Raw genomic sequence first — 18440 nt, 5'->3', positions numbered from 1 at the left:
TGAGTGAGGTTTAGTCTTGGCACTGCTATTGTAATCTACATTTGGTTTAGCATTCAGTCTGGTTATTACTAGGATGATCTAAGCTTCACTTCGTAGAATAGGGGGTCCAGATATTGCTATGGTGATCTTTAGTAACAAGTATTGCTATAGCGATCCAGTTTTGAACAAATACAACCATGGAGCACTACATCAGTCTGTTACTATGGTGATCTAAGTTCAGTTAAGTAGAACCATGGTACTCCTATAGAGATCCAGGTTTGGTTCAGTAGAGCCATGGAAGATCTGGTACTGCTATAGTGATCCATGTTTGGTTTGGTAGAGCCATGGAAGGTCTGGTAATGCAGTAATGATCCCGGATTGGTTTGGTAAAGCCATAGAATGTCTGGTACTGCTATAGTTATCCAGGTTTGGTTTGGTAGAGCCATGGAAGGTCTGGTACTGCTATAGTGATCCATGTTTGGTTTGCTAGAGTCATAGAAGGTCTGGTACTGCTATAGTGATGCATGTTTGGTTTGGTAAAGCCATGGAAGGTCTGGTCCTGCTATAGTGATCCATGTTTGGTTTATTAGAGACATGGAAGGTCTGGTACTGCTATAGTGATCTAGGTTTGGTTTGGTAAAGCCATGGAAGGTCTGGTACTGCTATAGTGATCCAGGTTTGATTCAGTAGAACCATAGAAGGTCCTGGTACTGCTATGGTGATCTAAGCTCAGTTCAGTAGGATCACTGGAGGTCTGGGTATGGTGCACAGTTTGGCGGTTGTCACTACTTTCCATCAGGCAGCAGACCCTGGAATTTTCCAGCAGTGAATAATTCTATGGAGTATCTTCCCCTCTCATAGTGCGGGGGCCCCGGGAGGCCGCAGAACTTTCGCCCTTTCCTCCATACAGAGTAAATAATGGCATTAATAGCCATGTCACGTAGTTGGCACCTCGCTGGCCGCTGCTCATACCGGGTCACATGTTCACATTATGTCTACAGGAGAATTGTATTCTCAGGATTCAGCAGGCGAGCGCTGCGCTCTGCATAATTTATCACCTCACTTTTTGGCGGCGCTGCATCATTTTAACAATTTCTTTATTATTACATTTTGTGCGCTGAGCGGTTTCCAGCACAGACTGAGAACGTCTACTAATGTCTCAGAGCAACGGCCCCCAAGCAGGGGCTCTCCAGCTGTTGTGAAACTACAAGTCCAAGCATGCTGGGAAATGTAGTTTGGCAACAGCTGGAGAGCCCCTGCCGGGAGACCAGGCCCCACATAAGTCTTTGTATAACTGTTAGTTTTCCAATTTAACTTAATCTTTAAAATGCGTGGAGGGGTTTGGTCAAAATTTAAAGGGGCAAAACACAATCAACTGCGTGCACAGACTCTTTCAATAGCAGCTATACTATCTCTTTATTTCTACGTTAACCCTTAGATGACCCAGATTGTAAGTGAAGGCATGTCATCAGTTACTGATTGGTGAAGGGTCTGACTCTTAAAGGGGTATTCCACTCAAACATAACTTTTGATATGTTGCTGCCCATGGTGAGACTGACAATTCCTTCCATAGTTGCTATTATCTATTCAGTCTCCTTCCCCCAGTTCTCAGCTGCTGCTTTCTGCTGAAGACACAAAAATCTGTGTGTGAGCTTGTCTCTCTGTCTCCCCCTCCTCCCTTCTGAGACATATGATATAAACAAGTCCCTGGCACGCTTTATCCGCAACATTGTAGCTTCTTTGTAATCCTGGAAGGGATAATTACGGTGAGTTTATTAGCAACTTGACATCAGAATAACCCTACCAGCATTACAAAGAAGCTACAAAGTTGCAGAAACAGCCTGCCAGGAACTTGCTTACATTAGCCATCTCAGAAGAGAGGGGGGAGGAGGGGAGGACAGAGAGAAAAGCTCAGACACAGATTTTTGAGTCTTAAGCAGAAAGCAGCAGCTGAGAACTGGGGGAAGGAGACTGAATAGATAATAACAAGTATGTTATGAATTATGAATTTTTTTCTTTCTCAATGCTTTTATTGAAAAGGTGCAATAGAAATGTACAAACATTAAGAGCGGCATTTCGCTCAGCTGTAGAGCAATTTACTATGGTATCAAAAATACCGTCATAGAAGCCAACAGTAAGAAAGCCCAGAGCAATAGCTCTAATTGTACATTCCTTTCTTGAAAAAAACAACACTTCTTTCAGATAACAATAAATATAAAAAAACTAAGGGAATGTAGAGAGGATTCAGCAGGAAAGAAAGGGAGGGGAGAGGTGAATTATGAATTTTAAGTCTCACCATGGGCAGCAACATATGAAAAGTTATGTTTGAGTGGACTACCCCTTTAAGACCCCCCACTGACTCTCAGATACAGATTTTCCCCTGCACTTTAATGAAGCGTTTTCTTGCAGTTTTCTGCAGAGTTCTTTCATCTCATGAATAGGGGGTTAGTTATGATTTTGTTTTTTTAACCTGTTGTTCTCCATTTATTGCAAAACTATAAGTCCCAGCATACCTCTAGCACAGGGATGGAGAATAGAGATGAGCGCAACTGGAGGATGATCGAGTCTAATCGCTCGGCATTTGATTACCGGTGGCTGAAGAAGTTGGATGCGGCCCTAGGGAGTCTAGGAAAACATAGATACAGCCTACAGCCTATGGGCTCCCTAGGGCTGCATCCAACTTCTTCAGCCACTGGTAAACAAATGCCTAACAGTCCGACTCGAGCGTGCTCCAGTTGTGCTCATCTCTTATGGGGAACTTTCGGCCCTCCAGCTATTACAAAACTACAATTCCCATCATACCTTGAGAGCCACAGGTCTCCCATCCCTGAGCTAGGAGTATGCTGGGACTTATATATTACGCCTATAAGTGTGGGGAAACTATAGCTGCAGTTTGCTGGGACACTGTGCACATTGGCTGCACTGAAGGGGTTAATTGTGCTTACAATATCTGTACATGATGTAATATATATAGTGGCTGACATGTAACTAGCGCCCCCTAAAGCTGCCAGCGGACGGCGAGCCCCCGGTGTGGACGTTGGCGATGACACTCTGGTCTTTGCAGGTGACATTTCGGAGGTGACAAATTACACCCTTTCCTGGCGCTCGGTGTGCGCACTTGTTATCTCTGACCTTTCCCGTCCTTGTTATTCTGTAGCATCTCAGGGCTGCCGGTGGATTAGAAGCTACTGCAGACAGCGCCTCACTACAAGGACTCTTCACAGGCCAGGAGGACAAGCCACACCATGTCATCGCATGCAATTTGTCACTGCTAACAAGAAGGAGATATAGAGCCGTGTGCACACTACAGCTCCAGCCGAGTGTATGGGATTGGGCAGATAGGAAGAGGAAACAAATAGCTGATGGCTTTGACAAAGGTTTAAAATAAAGCTTTCCTGTGTCATGAGACCGGGCTGAGCTGCAACATGCACGCCTCCTCCCTCCCCAGCATTAAACGGGGTAGTTCACCAAAGTTTTTTTTCTTTCAAATCAACTGGTGCAAGAAAGTGCCAGAGATTTGTAATTTACTTCTATTAAAAAATCTCAAGTCTACCAGTACTTATCAGCTGCTGTATGTCCCACAGGAAGTGGTGTATTCTTTCTAGTCTGTATGAATAGATTGAGGGAATGCTTTTATACAGCTTAGCACTCATTGGTTGGTGTAGTAAAGGAGTAGTCTAGCGGGGAAAAAAATCTTTTAAATCAATTGGTGTCAGAAAGTTATTCTGTTTAAAAATCTTAAGTCTCCCAGTCATTATCAGCTTCTGTATGTCCTGCAGGAAGTGGTGTATACTTTCCAGTCTGACACAGTGCTCTCTGCTGCCATCTCTGTCCATGTCAGAAACTGTCCAGAAAATCCCCATAGAAAACCTCTGCTGCTCTGGACAGTCCCTGACAAGGACAGAGGTGGCAGCAGAGAGCACTGTGTCAGACTGGAAAGAATACACCACTTCCTGCAGGACAAACAGCAGCTGATAAGTACTGGAAGACTGGATTTTTTTTTAAATAGAAATAAATTACAAATCTCTGGCACCAGTGGATTTTAAAGAAAACTTCTTTTTGGTTATCTACCCCTTTAAACCTACATCAATCATGCATAGCAGGGAGGTGTGGGGGAGGGAGGAGGCATGCATGCTGCAGCTCAGTCACACCTGCACTGTCTATAAGACCGCTGAGGACAGCTAAGCATTGTACTCGGCTCTCTCTGGCAGTCCCGCAGCCAATGAATAGACACTTGAGACGCCCCATAGAGAATGAATGGAGCAGTGGCCGAGCATATTGCTTCTAGGGACAATTGGATTCCAGTCTCTGTGATTGGTCGGACTCTTTAGCCCTTTGATGGTTGGTTCTAACTCCTCTTCTACGCCGAACCTACATCCTGGCATCAGCTAAAAGACAACAAGACAACCACTACGACGACAACAAATGTAAAATAAAACGAAGGCCTACCTCATCAATGTCTGGATGCTTTCTATGAAGGTGATCCTGAAATACACGCTCCATGGCACTGAAGGGAGAATAGGTTTTATTAGAGACAAGATATTAGAGAAGACTTATCAAGCGGCGATCCATAGCTCCCAATGCAGCAAATACAATAAAGCAGAGCTGCAGTGTAAAGCATGGAGGAGGGACAGAACAACCATATAAATCCACAAGGTGAATTTCCATGGGATTTAAAGGGGTACTCCAGCAGAAAAACTAGTCTTCCCGTACTTATCAGCTGCTGTATGTCCTACAGGAAGTGGTGTGTTCTCTCCAGTCTGACACCGTGCTCTCTGCTGCCACCTCTGTTCATGTCAGGAACTGTCCAGAGCAGCAGCAAATCCTCAAAGAAAACCTCTCCTGCTCTCCAGACTTGAAACAATATACCACTTCCTGCAAGACATACAGCAGCTGATAAGTATTGGAAGACTGGAGATTTTTATTTTTATACAATTACAAAATTCTGGCACCAGTTAATTTGAAAGATTTTTTTTGCTGAAGTACTCCTTTAAAGCTGTATGACATTGTATTTAATATACAACCAGGGACCCTTCACTGGGGGACCTGCAGGACATACAGCAGCTGATAAGTATGGGAAGGTTTGAGATTTTTTACACAGACCACCAAAGGAATTATCTTCTGATATTCCGTACAGTTTTCAGCAAAGACTACAGGACATTATTCTCACCTGTTGGACCTGCAGCCTCTTAGGATTATGTCACTGGTCAGGTCTTCAAGGAAACGGAGATATTTCAGATCTTCTTCCCTGTAAATAAAAGGAATGGACTGAATCCTAGTTTACAACCCTTGCTTCATCATGTGCTTACATAGTGATTGAACTGAAGTACCTGCAGCTGGAGTGTTGGATGGCTGAGAACTGATCATCCTGGAATGCTAGGAGTAGTAGTTTTACATTAGCTAAAGTACAATAAATTGGGATCACTGCATTGAATGGACATGAACAGATTAAGGGGGCGCTGTTGCATTGGACTCTATGATACTTGTACTTGTAGATCACTGTGGTGTAAAGTGGTACTGCACCTTGCAAATGAAATCTAAATTTTAAAAGGCATATAGATGCAATTGTAGAGCCTTATTTTTATTCAATACTGATGGGATACGTGACATTGATTGTTATGTCACATAGCCAAAAAGTTTTCATAAAATATGCTATATCCCCTTAAAGGTACATTTTAGGCAAAACTGTGTAATGCCTAGTGCAGGGTCTAAGGGGTGGTGTCTGACACAGTGACCTCAGGATTTCAGTCTTACTCTGCCCCCTAGAGGCCCTTCAGGCTTGTGTAGTCTTTCACACACACACATACAGACATACAAAAATACAATATTCTGTATAGTTTATACTTCGCTGACATCTAGTGGTGAGAAGTTCTGGAATATTACAGAAGATTCTAGAGAAAGGGAGGGGCTAGTCAAATAAGCAGTCTACATAAAGTCTACTGTCAAATCAAGTTATAGGGTGAGAGCCGTTGTTAGTGAGGCCTACTTAGGACTGCGAGACATCATCCTCAGGCCATGCTGTGTCCCCTTAAGGCCCTCAGGTTATGCTCCAGCCTCCACCCTTAAAGGATCTCAGGTTATGCTCCTACTCTTTAGGTTCTAGGGTCATGCTCCACCCTTAAAGGGTCTCAGGTCAAGCTCCTTCTCTTTAGCCCTTCGGGTCACGCTCCAACCTTTTAGGCCCTCAGGTCATGCTCCTTTTCTTTAGGTTCTAGGGTCATGCTCCACCCTTTTTGGCCCTCAGGCCATGACACTTGGCTTTAGCTCCTCAGGTTATGCTCCTTCTCTTTAGCTCCTCAGGTTATGCTCCTTCTCTTTAGCTCCTCAGGTTATGCTCCTTCTCTTTAGGTCCTCAGGTCATACTCCTTCTCTTTTGATACTTCGGTCATGTTCCACCCCCTTAGGTCCTCAGGTCATGCTTCAACTTTTTAGCCCTCAGGTCATGTTCCATCCCCTTTAGGCCCTCAGGTCATGCTCCACCCCTTTAGGCCTTAAGGTCATGCTCCACCCCTTTAGGTCTTCAGGTCATGTTTTTTCCCCTTTAGGCCCTCGGGTCATGTTCCATCCCCTTTAGGCCCTTAGGTCATGTTCCATCCCCTTTAGGCCCTCAGATCATGCTCCCCCCCTTCAGGCCCTCAGGTCACGCCCCACCCCTTTAGGTCCTTAGGTCATGTTCCATCCCCTTTAGGCTCTCAGGTCATGCCCCACCCCTTTAGGCCATCAGGTCATGCCCCACCCCTTTAGGCCCTCAGGTCATGCCCCACCCCTTTAGGTCCTTAGGTCATGTTCCATCCCCTTTAGGCTCTCAGGTCATGCCCCACCCCTTTAGGTCCTCAGGTCATGCCCCAACCCTTTAGGTCCTCAGGTCATGCCCCACCCCTTTAGGTCCTCAGGTTATGTTTCATCCCCTTTAGGCCATCAGGTCATGCCCCACCCCTTTAGGCCATCAGGTCATGCCCCACCCCTTTAGGCCATCAGGTCATGCCCCACCCCTTTAGGATTTCAGGTCTTTCCTCACCCCTTTAGGCTCTCAGGTCATGCTCCACCCTTTAGGCTCTCAGGTCATGCCCCACCCCTTCAGGCCCTCAGGTCATGCGCCACCCCTTTAGGCCATGAGGTCATGCTATGCCCTCCTCAACCCTTGGGTTAACCTTTATCCCCTTACCACCTGCATTAGCCATAATACAGCACCAGAATAGTTCTTTAAAGTAAAGGGGATAATGAAAAATAAAGTACAACTGCAACTACAAAATGCTACAAAGACCCTTTCAGTTCCTGGCCGGTCCTGCTCCTGGTTAGGCACAGGTCGGTGGCTGTATTGTTATGCCAGTCATGTGCCTGGTGCTTCCCTATAAGAGATCACTGCTGGCACTTTTACAGTGTGTGACAGAACCGCTCAGTTATTTTCTTCTGTTATTCTCTTCTTTACCGACATTGTAATTTCCGGTGATAAATCGGGGCCCATAACCAGAAAACAATCACAGGCGGCTGAGATGTAACCGAGCCGCTAATTCATCACCCTGTATGTGATGCCATACAAGCCCAGATATCTGCACTCTCATTGTGCGTAGGTTACTGTTCTCATTCATCCGCCGTTCGCTGTAAAACTACAACTCCCAGAAGGCAATGGTGCAGATACGTGATTTATGGGAAAGGTCTCGCCATAAATGCCATGCACCCCCCATGGTAAAAACAGCAAAGAGTCTGAATCTCTCCCATCAGGCCTTGCTGCTCTGGGACAGGGGCGTAACTACCACCATAGCAGCCATAGCAGCTGCTACAGGGCCCATAGCATCATCAGGGGGCCTGGCAGGGCCGGTGGCCTCATAGTTTAAAAGTTTCCTGAGCCCCGCCACTTAGTATACTTCTGCCTCTCATCCCAGTCACATGCTATATACAGTAAGCAGGATAACCATCAGCTTACTATATAGAGACAGGGATTATGACAGGAAGGAAGGTGTGAGCCCCCTCCCCTGAACCCCAGGCCCCTCCCCCACCTCCTCACAATGGGCTCAGGCTTCTTCCTGCTCCCCTCCAATGTCATAACAGAGAAGGAGGGGGGAGAAGTCACTGTAACCAACCTGAACAACCCAGGAGCTTCACTACATAACTAGTGACTGTACTTGTGTGTAGGTATATGTACATGTGTGTATCTACTGTATGTAGTGTGCCTGTGTGTATGTAGTGTGCCTGTGTGTGTGTGTGTTTGTGTGTGTAGTGTGCCTATGTGTGTGTATGTACATGTGCATGTGTGTATCTACTGTGTGTAGTGTAACTATCTGTGTGTATGTATATGTGCATGTGTGTATCTACTGTATGTAGTGTGACTATGTGTGTATGTATATGTGCATGTGTGTATCTACTGTGTGTTAGTGTGACTATCTGTGTGTATGTATGTATATGTGCATGTGTGTATCTACTGTATGTAATGTGGCTATCTGTGTGTGTATGTATGTATATGTGCATGTCATGTGTGTATCTACTGTGTGTAGTGTGACTATCTGTGTGTATATATGTATATGTGCATGTGTGTATCTACTGTGTGTAGTGTGACTATCTGTGTGTGTGTATGTATGTATGTATGTATGTATATGTGCATGTGTGTATTTACTGTATGTAGTGTGCCTACTTGTGTGTGTATGTACAATTTGTGTGTGTAGGTATGTAGGGTTGGTGAGGTAATAGGCCCCAATCAAAAATTTGCTATGGGGCTAGTCATTTCTAGTTACGCCCCTGCACTGGGGTATCAGGGTAGGTGACGTCATATATTTCAAATTTCTCCACTTTTCAACCTGCAGGAAATCAGTTCAGGACACACGAATCGTCCTCCTTTGTGCGTTTCTATATTTCGCCATTGCTATTAATACATGAAGCCTGTACATTCATTACGGATACAATAAGAACCATTACAGAGAGACGCTGCAGGACAAAGCCCAGAAACCTGACCGGACGCCGTACGAGACATTATGTACAATGAGGGATTTATATATCTCTCCTGTGATTGAGCTTTATGGGCTCTAAATGCATTGTGGGTATAATAGTCTATTATATATAGCGATTATTCAGTCAAGTCCACGACGCAGGGCAGAAAATCACTCACTATTATCGTCTTTTATCATTTAATGGAGATGATATTATTTAAGCAGCCGAGTAGAAGATATTGTCTTCTCTTATTGGCCGCGGATTTCAGACGCCCAACGTTGGGTGGAATTTATCTATGGACATTTCTACCTGGAGATAACAAATTTACTGGTTTGGAGAAGCATCACTATAACTTTTCTCTATCATGGTAATTTACTGTTCAATATGGCGCCCTCATTTCTGGTGACGTGGCCAGTGGTGAGGCTGTAGGCTACACTACTGGTATGGGGCCTAGGCCAAACCCCGCTACCTCCTGTCCGGGACCAGCATGACAGGGGTAGAGGCGCCTCTTAGTGAATCCTGCCTGGAAAAAGGGGCAGGGCCTAAAATAAGACCGGCGTACTTGTACGCTGGTCTTCGTAAATCCCCCCCATTGTGTTATGATGGTGATGAAAGCAGTACTAAAGTTCGCCACTAGATGTCGCTATATTATGTAAATGTATAAGGAAGCTGCACAGCTGAAGGATTGCAAAGGGTTAAGGTTTTCTATGTGTCACCTGAATCTGTAGACCAGTAGGAGTTCTGTTTTCTTCTCTCCTATCATCTCGCTTCTTTCTTCTTCTGTTGCACGCTTTCACCGACTCACAGCGCACCTTACATGCTAGAGAGGAAATAAGTCATATGGGTGGAGGAGGAGAAAGGTCTTTTTTTTCTGGACATTATGGAGGAAGGACACGAGCCAGGTAGCTCTCCACAGTGATCCTATCCGGGCCCTGGCCCTCTGCCAGGTCCCCGTACCCTAAAGTTCAGTCTTAAGTCAGTACCCCGCATGGGAAGGATGCAAGGCAGCACGTCTCTCACAACTTTCTTCCAAGTAACACTCCAAAGCACTATGCACTGTTAAAGCCTCTTAGGAGAGGACTAGCCAGAGACAACTTCAACCCATGCAGTGGACAAGGAGAAGTCACAGAGCAGAACAGTATCCACAGCTAAGCCAAAGAGCTAGGAACTGATCCGGACAGAGCAAAGTTACAATAGCCTATGAACTCTGTCTCACAACGTGGGTATCAGCAGGGAACCCTCAGGGCTACACTGCACTCAACTATATCCAAAGACTCTGTGATTATTCGCCACCACCGACACAGCACACACCGCAACCTTAAGACATTCTCCCCTTTCTGTGGGTAGCGGGTCCTATCATCCAGGAGGGTCACTACACCACTCTGGCCATCTGTGATCACACTAACCCAAGCAACCCCGTAGCAGCCCGGCAGGACATTGACCACAGGGGAAAAGGGGTACAACCGGCCTTGTAAAACAAAAGCAGGCATGGCATCACGCCTAGGTGCCCACCAGGCACTGGCATCATGTGACAACATCCCAAGGTCCGGCTGTATCTCAGTCATCCACCACCTCAGTGGTGTCACACTACAACACCTAGCAAGTGACCGGCTGATCCTCCGATATAACATCACACTGGGGGTACACACACAGACACTTACAGTTGACAGTCAGCCAGGCTGTGGAGGGCATGTCAGGAGGCGTCCACCACACTGCAGGAACGCACTGTTACAGAGTTGGTGGGTCTCCTTGTGGCTCTCCAGGCAGTAGTTTCCTGGGTCTCTTTTCCTACCTCCTCCTCCAGCCCTCAGCATATTTGTGTTCTGGCAGCCAGGTGCATGCTCCAGGCCTTGGAGAGGTGAGTATATGTATTTTTTTTTTAATTTCATTAGCTCCGCCCTTTAACACCTCTGTTGGTCCCGCCCCGTGACATCATCTGTGCATAGGCCCCACCCCTTGACGGCCATTGGAACAGGCCATCCTAAAGGTCTAGGCCCCACCCCCTATAGGCCAGCCCACACCAATAGCAGATGAGGGGACTGGCTTATGCGACGGTGACATCACAGGGGCGGGACCAACAGTGTTGTTGTGGGCGGGGCTAAGTGGCACTTTGGTCTTGAAGTCCCGCCCAGATAGCACAATCTGCAGCTGATAAGATCACTTTTACTGGAACAAGCACCATGACGTATGATATAAAATAAGGCATGAAAACTGCTAAATTTACCCTTTACACCTGTGTAGAGAAGTCATAATGCAAAAAGGAGGGGGGGACAGTGTGACTTTAAATGTAATTAAGAGGATGCTGGGAGAACGTGGACGGGTAGCTATGGTATTCTTTACTAAAACAATTGTTTAGCTGTTTTAGTAAAGCTTGTTTAGATTCGAATTTTCATTAGGATACTCAATCGAAAATGAATCTTTCGAGTATTGCCATTTTCGATCGAATAGCTACTATTGAGTATTACTCGCTCATCTCTAACCATAACCAAACATAACCTAACACCGTAACTAGGGATGAGCGAACTTTTGAAAAGTTTGGTTCAGTTCGATCCAGCGGACTTTCGTGAAGTTCGGATTGGTACGAACCGAACCTAAAACGAACCTTGCAATAACGGCTGAATAATTGCAGCTACAATAGTGGGAGTGTGATAGGGTATAGTTTTGTTTAGTTGCAGTTGCTATTACAATGAAAAAAGTGGGAAAAATCAAAGTGCAAAAATAGTAAAAAAATTAGCCAAGGTGTAAGTGATTACACGGGACATACGACACAAAGTTCCTTGGACCCAGTAGGGTGGAAAACAGACATTTGGCAGTGGAACCAGCAGCAGTAATAATACTGTATTGGACCCAGTGTGGTTGAGAACAGACAATTCACGGATGAGGAGGAGGATGTTCAGCCTTGGAGTTGTGGCCTGGGAATCCTGGCTGATGATGTTGTTCACCGCACATCGAACATGGACGAGTGGGATGATGTCATTGATCCCATAGTCATGCCTATTCACAAACTGAGTCGCATCCTCAAAAGGGATAAACAATTGGCAGGACATGTTCGAAGAAACCTGTGCACTATGAGGTTTATCACATGTGCCATACAAAGTGTATGACGCAGCCCTCCCTGCTGCACTGCAGAGACAATGTTCCTCCCTTTGTGGGCTACAACACTTCTCACCGTTAGTTGACCTGGGATCAGCCATTCATATATCTCCTCCCTGATGATCCGGAGGAGCTCCTGCCCATTGTGGCTCTGTTCACCCAGGCTCACAAAATGGAGGACAGCCTGAGAGCGGCGGGCCTGACATTGCTGGTAAGACATCGGGGCAGGTTGGACTGCAGACAAAGCGGCGGATGGTTGCAAGCTGGTGGAAGCAGAACTTTTGCAGAACTGGCCCCCTAAAGGACCGGGGAGGTGACAGTAGCAAGAATGGTCTTCTAGAGGAATGTTGACCCAATGGCCAGTAACAGACATGTACTACCCTTGCCCATAATTAAAGGACCTGAAATAGCCCTGGGGTGCACGGTGTTGGACACCAAGAATGCCAATGAGTAGCCAACATTTTTCTTCAAAACTCTGCAGTGATGGGACAGCTGATGGGACTTTTTTTTTCTGGGACAGTGATGGGACCTTTTTTTGTTGCGGCTAAACAGGGTTCTCCTATTTTTAGAACCTTTATTGTAAAGATATGAACTGAGATTTTCCCTTAATAAATTCGATAAGCTTGAACACTGAAGTTGCTGTCATGTGTCTTGGTTGATACAGACAGCTGTCACATTACATTTTTGAATAGGCAGTACCCAGGTATATCTGAGGAGGCTAATTTAAGGTCTCACCCTAACAGGAGTGACGTCACACATCTTGATATTCACAGAAAACAAGAATACAAGGCATTATAGGAGTAATAATCCCTTGTATCCTGGTCTATTCTGTGAAAAAAGTACAATTTTGCATTGCCGTTGTTATTTTTATCAGATTCGTAACAAACTTTCTCAAAGTTTTTGCAAACTTCGTAACAAATCTGTTTCGTAACGGTTCGGTTATCCCTAACCGTAACCAAACATAACCTAACACCATAACCAAACATAACCTAACACCATAACCAAACATAACCTAACTCCGTGCCGAACGCTCCAGTTAGAGATGAGCGAACCGGGTTCAGGTTCGAGTAGATCAGAACCCAAACGTTCGGTATTTGATTAGCGGTGGCTGCTGAACTTGGATAAAGCTCTAAGGTTGTCTGGAAAAAATGGATACAGCCAATGACTATATCCATGATTTCCACATAGCCTTAGGGCTTTATCCAACTTCAGCAGCCACCACTAATCAAATGCTGAAAGTTCGAGTTCGGATTGACTCGAGCATGCTCCAGGTTCGCTCATCTCTAGTTCCAGTGTATGGCGTGGATGGGCAGGAGAGAAATAATGATTGTTCCGCCATCACTTATTGAAGGTGTATGGCCGTCTTTAGGCTGGTGGTGGGGCCATCATTTTAATAGTACAAGGGATATAGAAAAGTATACATATATATATATATATATATATATATATATATGTATACACACAAGACAATATAAACTACTACTTACCTGCTACTTTCTGCCATATTCCACCACTTCTTTGTCTTCTGTAAAAATAAAAACTAACTGAAATTTTTTTTTTTAAATCATGGCAGTCTTCTATTTAACTCTTTAGACTATGTTCCCACACAGTATTTTTGCTCTGTATTTTGGTCAGTATTTTGCAACCAAAACACCGAAAGAGTATGTTCACACACCGCTGAAATGGAAGATACTCGTACTCATGTATAGATCCCTTCTTGACCCGACCGCCATTTGCCCTATAGTGTCGGGGTACCCGTCCTGCTGGGGTAGTACGAGGTCCCAGGTCCCTGCGCTGGCTTGAACAGACTTCTTAGGGTTTGTCAGAATAGCCGTACATTACTGTAGAATATGTAGGCTTAACTGCTGCTTTGTCCTATTGGGGCTTCCTTCAGCTGTGCTCAACATAAGACATACAGTAAATACAGCAGTGACACCTAGTGGGGAAAAACAAACAATACAACTCTCCTTCATCCCACTGTGAGAACCTGAGTGAGTTACTTTGCCCAGGTGCATAAAGACCTTAGTGGCACACCTGGGCTGGGACACTACACATAGCTTTTCTGTGTTTTCAATCCACTCCTGGTTTTGGTTGAAAAATACTGACCAAAATAGTGAGCAAAAATAAATGTGTGAAATCTAATTATCTGTCTATCTGTCTGTCTACCTATGTCCTATCTACCTATTATCTATCTATCTATCTATCTATCTATCTATCTATCTATCTATCAATTATCTATCTATCTATCTATCTATCTATCTATCTATCTATTTATCTACAAAACACAAAATACGCAGCACTCTGAGAAAAGAGCCGTGGTCAACACCCCGATATACGGGTATCTATATAGATATCCAAAAAGCAACTGCAGCACATGGGACTTCGTGCAAAAATTCTATCTGTATTGGTGATTATTCCATACAAAGCACACAGTAAACAAAAAAATACTTTACTTTTGCAGATACTCTGTAAGACATACACGATCAGGAATATCTCCCTCAAGCGGTCCAAGACGAACCAAACAACCACTCTGAAGTCCTTCTATTTGATGGTCGTGTTCACACTGATTACCATGAGAGAGCGTTACTGCTGCGGCTTGAATCCCTTAGGAGCTACTCCATATCGGGTCTGGAGAGACCGGGTGAGCAGAATCAGCAGGAGACACATGCCCCCAATGTATCTATTGTATGTGTGGATCCTGCGATCACCGTGCATTGCATACTCCTCTAATGGGATTTGTTATTAGGCCGCATTCTCATTGGTCCTGACATTCACTATTCTATGATGTCACTGGGAGATGTCCTTCCCCTTTTCCATTCATGAAGGATTTTGTTATACTAATCTATTGGCTCCGAGACCGCATTGAGAGGATAAGATTACCCGCAGTGTAATGTCACTATTGAAAATAATACCATTTATGTATGAAAGTGTAACTATATGTAAGAAACCTGACGGATCGTCTGTTTCAAGACTCTTTTAACTGTTCACTACACAAGTTTCTTTGAACACCTCACAGATATGGACTACACCTTGTGTCTGATATACGGACTCTTAAAATATTCATGTTGTCTTGATTGACATGTTTGTTCACCAATCACGTTTGCTGAGTAATTTAGACACCTGCCATTTAAAGAGAATGAGTTGATCACTCCACATGCTTGAAAATGACGACGTGAGGTCGTCGAAACGTCGCACCCCCTTATGCTTTTGCCATGCTGTGTTACCATGTTACTGCACTTTGAATAAATCTTTTTATGCACTGAACTTTGGATGTGCCACGGTATATCTATGTGAATTATATCGAAGAAGAGGTCCTGGGTCAAGACCTTGCCGTAGGCACCCAACTCATCTGCTCTTGGTGTGCAGCTACACAACATAGAAGTATCTATCTTCTATCTATCTATCTATCTATCTATCTATCTATCTATCTATCTATCTATCTATCTATCTCCTATCTATCTATCTATCTATCTATCTATCTATCTATCTCCTATCTATCTATCTATCTCCTATCTATCTATCTATCTATTATCTATCTCCTATCTATCTATCTATCTATCTATCTATCTATCTATCTATCTATCTATCTATCTATCTCCTATCTATCTATCTATCTATCTATCTATATATCTATCTATCTATCTATCTATATATCTATCTATCTATCTATCTATCTATCTCCTATATATCTATCTCCTATCTATCTCCTATCTATCTATCTCCTATCTATCTATCTATCTATCTATCTATCTATCTATCTATTTATCTATCTCCTATCTATCTATCTATTATCTATCTATCTATCTATCTATCTATCTATCTATCTATCTATCTATCATCTATCTATCTATCTATCTATCTATCTCCTATCTATCTATCTATCTATCTATCTATCTATCTATCTATCTCCTATCTATCTATCTATCTATCTATCTATCTATCTCCTATCTATCTATCTATCTATCTATCTATCTATCTATCTATCTCCTATCTATCTATCTATCTATCTATCTATCTCCTATCTATCTATCTATCTATCTATCTATCTATCTATCTATCTATCTATCATCTATCTATTTATCTCCTATCTATCTATCATCTATCTATCTATCTATCTATCTATCTATCTATCTATCTATCTATCTATCTCCTATCTATCTATCTATCTATCTATCTATCTATCTCCTATCTATCTATCTATCTATCTATCTATCTATCTATCTATCTCCTATCTATCTATCTATCTATCTATCTATCTATCTATCTATCTATCTCCTATCTATCTATCTATCTATCTATCTATCTATCTATCTATCTATCATTACTTTACCTGTTTAATTATAGTGATATACTTACTGCTGAAGCTGTGCGGCTGATATTTTCGAGAGGCAAGTGCATTTCTTTCAGGGACCTATTCGGTAGTAATATATAGAGACAAAGTTTATTACTGTTGTTACTATTTCTAGGTTAAAGAGAACCTGTCACTGAAAAAATCATCCCGATGATCTTTTGGGCCGCAGGGTTCTGATGCGGGCGCATCCGTGCGCGCCCGCATCAGACCTCCCCAAAGGACACTATGAAGCTTGTGGCTGCTGCCGCTCGCTCCATAGTGTGCGCTGACATTGTTTTCTACGGCCGCTATTGACTAAATGTCAGTTCTTTTCAGCGCCATGAGGTATCCCGGCTGGAGCGTATACAATGTGTTTACACCCCACCCAGGATCCCATAGAAGGCAAGGCAACGTATGTTTTCATACAAAGTACGGCCCTTGTTGCCGATTGCCACAACGGCCGTACTTTTACGAAAACATACGTTGTGTGAACATAGCCTTAAAATGTAACCCATTGTGAAGTCATCATGTTATAGAGCGGGGGGAGCTGAACACTGATATAAATCTCTGCTCATTTTAGTGACTGATCGAGGTCTGAACACTTCAGCATCTACTTGAGGGAGAAGTAAGGCTACTCTGGTACCAGAAGACCTCTGTGTTTTCCCATGTCCCATTTGGAGAAGAAAAGAGACGCCATTCTATATTTCACCACAGGCAACAAACAGATTAAAAAAGACTCTAAAGGAAGAACCTAGAAGAAGCCTGGATAGCACAGGGAGGTAGTGTAGTATATAGCAGAAAGGATTTCCTGCAATCACTTCAGTATACATTGCTACATGGAACCAAATGGTGGCCATTAAGATGGGAAGTCAAGTGGTTGCTAGGCAACCTAATAAAACTTCAAACAACACTTCCTGTGCACATAGGGATATACCTAGCATGGTCGGATGGTTACCTGGATACCTTTGCCTTGTCTTGTCTTGATGGTGATCTCGGATCGCTCTTCTTTGTAGGTGCCGTGTAATATCTGTACTTTGACAGGAAGGACTTGGAGGGTTTCTTCAGTAACCTCGGCTGGAATGGTGTGTCAGTGCTGGTGAAGCTTGCAGGGTGTTTGTCCAGGAGATCTCCGCTGTAGGTTTGCTTTTGGGGGTCATTGTACGGTTTCTTTCTGCGCTGATTTTGATTGACAGAAGTTCTTAGATTCAGATTTCTCAGCTCCTTTTCTATAAGGTCCATGAGGATCGGGGAGAGGCTCCGAGATGTTGTCACAGATGAAAGATTTTCTGTTCTATCCACTAAGAATTTTCCATGTCCGTAATAAACCTACAAAAAGTTCATTCATATTTAGATTCTAAATTCATGCAGTGTCCAGATAATACAGCCATACAGTATTCATTTAATACCTACAAACGGTAAGTAACCTGCATACAGTGCCCAACTAACTCCATCCCATCCCAAATAGTACTGCCATATTATGTCACCATAATACATAGTACCAGGAACAGTTTACCGAAGGATTTAGAGCAATAAAAAAAAGTATATATATATATATATATATATATATATATATATATATATAGAGAGAGAGAGAGAGAGAGAGAGATACCAGGTAATAAGGTGCAGTGTCCAAAAATAATACTCTTTCATGCAGTGGACAACACGGATATATATATAGAGGTATATAGACATATAGAGACTTTGTAGACTTGGATTTGACTTGTAGGTTAGGTAAGGCATGTAGTGGACTTGTGAGATGGCTAGGGGGCTACTGAGGGGACCTTGTTTAGGAAGTAGTAGAACTCTGTCATGGTGACTTGACTTAAAAATACTTGATAGAAGATAGAGAGATCACAGAGTGCCTGTTCTGGGAGCATAGGCCCCGGGCTTGCACAACTGAGTGTAGCTAGCCACTAAAGATTACCCAAGATGACAGAGCAAATACCAATAGAGTACTTCAGCTGTAACTGTACTTTGCTCCACTACGGATGAACCTTTTAGTTGCTGGAGCGTCCCTATTAAAGGGTGCGATAATCAGACCGATTCAGCAGATCATCACGCTATGTAATTAAGATAACGATCAGTTGATGACAATGATCATCGCTAACTCAACTCA

The 18440-nt window shown here is 43.7% G+C and overlaps 1 protein-coding gene across 2 annotated transcripts in view; it reads right to left on the bottom strand.

Annotated features, from left to right (window-relative positions):
• LOC138774151 (spermatogenesis-associated protein 7 homolog) overlaps positions 1-18440 on the bottom strand; it is a 119328-nt gene that overhangs the window by 3369 nt on the left and 97519 nt on the right. For both annotated transcript variants that reach the window (XM_069954769.1, XM_069954771.1), the window contains 5 exons: positions 17280-17650; positions 16351-16405; positions 13482-13519; positions 5150-5227; positions 4429-4486 (listed from right to left, as the gene is read on the bottom strand). In XM_069954769.1, coding sequence (XP_069810870.1) covers positions 4429-4486; positions 5150-5227; positions 13482-13519; positions 16351-16405; positions 17280-17650 — 600 coding nt within the window. The remainder of the gene's footprint in view (positions 1-4428; positions 4487-5149; positions 5228-13481; positions 13520-16350; positions 16406-17279; positions 17651-18440) is intronic.

The sequence above is a fragment of the Dendropsophus ebraccatus genome, chromosome 15 (genome assembly GCF_027789765.1).
Source record: "Dendropsophus ebraccatus isolate aDenEbr1 chromosome 15, aDenEbr1.pat, whole genome shotgun sequence".
NCBI lineage: Eukaryota > Metazoa > Chordata > Amphibia > Anura > Hylidae > Dendropsophus > Dendropsophus ebraccatus.
This window is presented reverse-complemented; position numbering and strand designations above follow the sequence as displayed.